The following is a 3,677-nucleotide window of genomic DNA, read 5'->3' on the forward strand; positions in this document are numbered from 1 at the left end:
CCGCCACCACAGTGACTCTGACAGCGACAGGACCGCACGCACTGGACAAAGTGATTTATTTTTAATTATTTTCGATTTTTTTTTTAGCCATTATTTTTTTTTTGTTTTTACTTGACATGAACTAAAAAATATATAATCAAGCTGTTGCACACTGTGCGCCTCTATGTCGATGGGATGCGTCGATTTACCGGCGAGAAGAAGCGGACATTTAACGAGGGGATTAATATTATGATGATGATGATGATCGGTTTCTCTGAGGTGGTCGGTGGTCTTCAATGAATGATTAAACAAGGATAGATCGGCGTGTGAAACTTCTTCTCCTACCCGGCGGGGACCCTCCTCACTTCCCCGCAGCCCCTATAGCTCCGGAGTCTCGCGGACGGGACACCCTAACTAGTGCGTGTGCTGTGCGACACCCGGGATTCTAACCAAGGGTCTCCCGCGCGGAAAGCCAACATCTTAACCTCTATTAAGACTGACGGCAATTTCCCATAATCAGGGGGGAAATACTAGACTATTTGCTCATCAGGCTACACAAGCATCTCTTCTCGCCCTGCTGTTCCGAAGCATTGATTGATTGATTGAATACTTTATTAACAGTTTCCCTCCCAACAAAAAGCAAAGAAAGTTCCAGTTCTCTACAAGGCTCCACCCGGCGGTTCATATGAGTGCAGCGGGCGGCGCGTTCAGCCCGTCCTTTATGGTGATGCAGCGGCCACTGGGAAGCACCACCACCGCCTTCAGCATCGACTCGCTCATCGGCGCGGGGCCCGGCCCGATGTCTCCGAGCCCGGGCCACTTCGTCTACACCGGCTACCCGATGTTCATGCCCTACCGGTCGGTGGTCCTCCCGCCGCCGCCGCCTCCTCCTCCGCCTCCCCCGGCCACCATCCACCACCAGATCCCCCCTTCCCTCCAGAACAGCTTCTGCTCCAGCCTAGCGCAAGGCATGGCGCTCACCTCCACGCTCATGGCGTCTCTCCCCGGCGGGTTCTCCTCCTCCTCCTCGTCCTCGTCGTCCTCCGCGTCTCAGCAGCATCAGCACCAGGAGGCGGTTAGGAAGTTCGGATCGCAGCCTCCCTCCCTCCACTCGGTGTTTGAGAAGGCTCAGGACGGTTTGTTACACGGCCGCTTGGAAGGAGGCGACGAGGGCAAGGCGTTCCTCGGGAAGGACAGCGCGGCTCTGCAGGGCTTTCACGACCCCGAGTCAGCCACAGGTAGCCTATATAGCAGCCCCCCCGAACCCCGATCTGAGGGTCTGCCAAAGTGTTTAAATGTATATAAAACTTTTTTTATTTTTTATTCTCTATTATATTTATCCTTATATATTTAATTTGTTTCCGAACAGAAATCCTGATTATTTATTTTTTTATGTGTAATCTCAGAATTAACAACGGCTACAATTGGATAAATGGATGACGTTTTAATGTTTTTTTGTTTAAATGTTTGAATTTCCTTAAAATGATAATAGCTAGAGCCGTGGTGTGTATGACACAAACTCCTCTGTGTTAAATCAAAATATGTCACAATCACTCCGAGTGTAAAATAAAATGAAGGTTTTTAGGTATGTTTTATTCCATTGAATGCACTGCAATCTGCATATTTAAAAGACATAAGCCACACAGAATAGGCAATCGATGTCAATTATGATGACAATTCAATAATGTCTCTCGCGACTAAGGAAATGTGTTTTAAGCATATGTCTGGTAGCTGAAAAAGCATATTAATAAATAACATGTCCTATACTGAGACACGTGGTTGTCTAGAGCAGACCTATATTAGTGCCTCATTTGGATTCCAGCCGTAAATACATCCCATGTCAAATAAATCCCACAGGAGTTCAGGGCTTTTGGAACGACGCCGGCGGCCAGTCTGTGTAATCCCTCCACAAATCACTGTAATCATTTTAATAACGACCAACATCTGCGTCAGTGTTTAAATGTATATAAAACTGATTCTTTTGAAAAATACACTCATCTTAGATATTTATACAGAGAACCATTTGTTAAGAAGGGGATTAGGTGACTTAAATTTAAAGCTGGCCAGATGGATTTTTTTTTATTTTAGATCTGGTTTCTTGGAATTTTAAGGCAATTATTTCAATCGTAGGCCCTAAATCACAGGGGGGGGGGGGGGGCATGCTCTGTCTGCTGGGAGAGAATCACGTACACTGCTCTCCAGATGTAGCCTCGAGCAGTGGGTCTCAACCTTTTCAAAATAATCATATTTGAACTGGGGAGCCCCCCCAAAAATAATCATATTTGAACTGGGGAGCCCCCCCAAAAATAATCATATTTGAACTGGGGAGTGTCCCCCCCAAATAATCATATTTGAACTGGGGAGTGACCCCCTCAAAATAATCATATTTGAACTGCAGTGAAAATAATCATATTTGAACTGGGGACCCCCCACCCTAATAAGCACTTAATTGTAGGAGTTGAGGCATTACATTTAGTTTGACTCAGTTCCACAGATAAATATTGTGAAAGTATTATATTGTGATCGGCTATTTTCTATTTTTTTTCTTATATTATTTGACAATTTTTGATGCAGTAATGGTCTTTTTTATTTTCCTTATTTCTTTTTTTGTTGTGGGTATTAAAAAGATCTTAATTGTCACTTCACTGTCATCTAGCCTAGCCCCCCCCCCAAAAAAAAGTCCTGTGGGGACCCCGCTGGCCCTTGGGGTCCGGACCCACAGGTTGAGAACCACTGGCCTAGAGGGCCGATGATCACGGACAGAAAGAAAAGAATGCGCTGGCCGCCGTGCGTAATTATGCGTAAAAAGCTCCCCTATTGCTATAGTGCTGTTTTTTGTCATCATAATGTGTTCCGATTTGAAATGGCCCTCGATCTGCACGCACCGAGCATCAAGAACACAACGCTGATTGACAATGACGTGAGAAACATCCAGATGTCATGTTTAACTCTTGTCTCTTTCCCCCCCTTTTTTGGGGGGGTGGGGGTGGGGGGGATTAGGAGCGAGGGTAATTTAGCCTATGTATCAATTCAATTAAATTCAATGCAATCTTTATCTCAGACCCAAGGGAGATCCATATCACAATGAAAAGCACAACACAATAATATTTCCATTTATAATTCCGAGAGTGTACGAAAATACATTTGTACACTCTCCGGCTTCGATTTAAGACTTTAAATACATTTAACGTCTTTGATTGATTGATTGTTTGATTGAATACTTTAGTTTGAAACACTATACAGTTGGCAAAAGGTAGCTTACAGGAGTGGTAGACTACGATTATACAAATGGTGCTAAAATGATCACTCAAAAAGCCCCCGGCTTGTTTCCATTGTGGTCCTGTGTATTCAATTCATCGAGACAATTAAAGACATACAATCATATTGTGACCTTATTGTAATAAGTTAATAACTTGGATACATCTGTGAACTGTTGGTCGTGTTTTTTTTTTAAATTAAATCTCAAACATAAAAGCCACAATTTCACTTTAAAAATGGTGAGCGCATGAACAACCAACCCGTCGGTGGGTTGATTGTTCCCATCTGGGTCAGTTGTTCCGCTATTAGGCCTACTCTAAATGTCACGGTAAATTATTTATAAAAAATCAAACTCATAGCAAGTGTTCAGACCTCAGAGACATGTTTTCTTTAACCTAATGTAAACACATGTTATACTATACACGTCTAAATCGTCTTTT

At 43.6% G+C, this 3,677-nt stretch overlaps 1 protein-coding gene across 1 annotated transcript in view; it reads left to right on the forward strand.

Annotated features, from left to right (window-relative positions):
• Positions 1 to 688: 688 nt before the first annotated feature.
• The window catches only part of gbx2 (gastrulation brain homeobox 2), a gene marked incomplete at its 3' end in the record, with an annotated part of 3,557 nt that continues 568 nt past the window's right edge, over positions 689 to 3,677 (forward strand). Inside the window, exon 1 of the mRNA XM_084051241.1 lies at positions 689 to 1,217. Coding sequence (XP_083907367.1) covers positions 701 to 1,217 — 517 coding nt within the window. The 5' untranslated portion in view covers positions 689 to 700. The remainder of the gene's footprint in view (positions 1,218 to 3,677) is intronic.

The sequence above is a fragment of the Gymnoscopelus microlampas genome (genome assembly GCF_963454915.1).
Source record: "Gymnoscopelus microlampas genome assembly, chromosome: 24".
Taxonomy (NCBI): domain Eukaryota; kingdom Metazoa; phylum Chordata; class Actinopteri; order Myctophiformes; family Myctophidae; genus Gymnoscopelus; species Gymnoscopelus microlampas.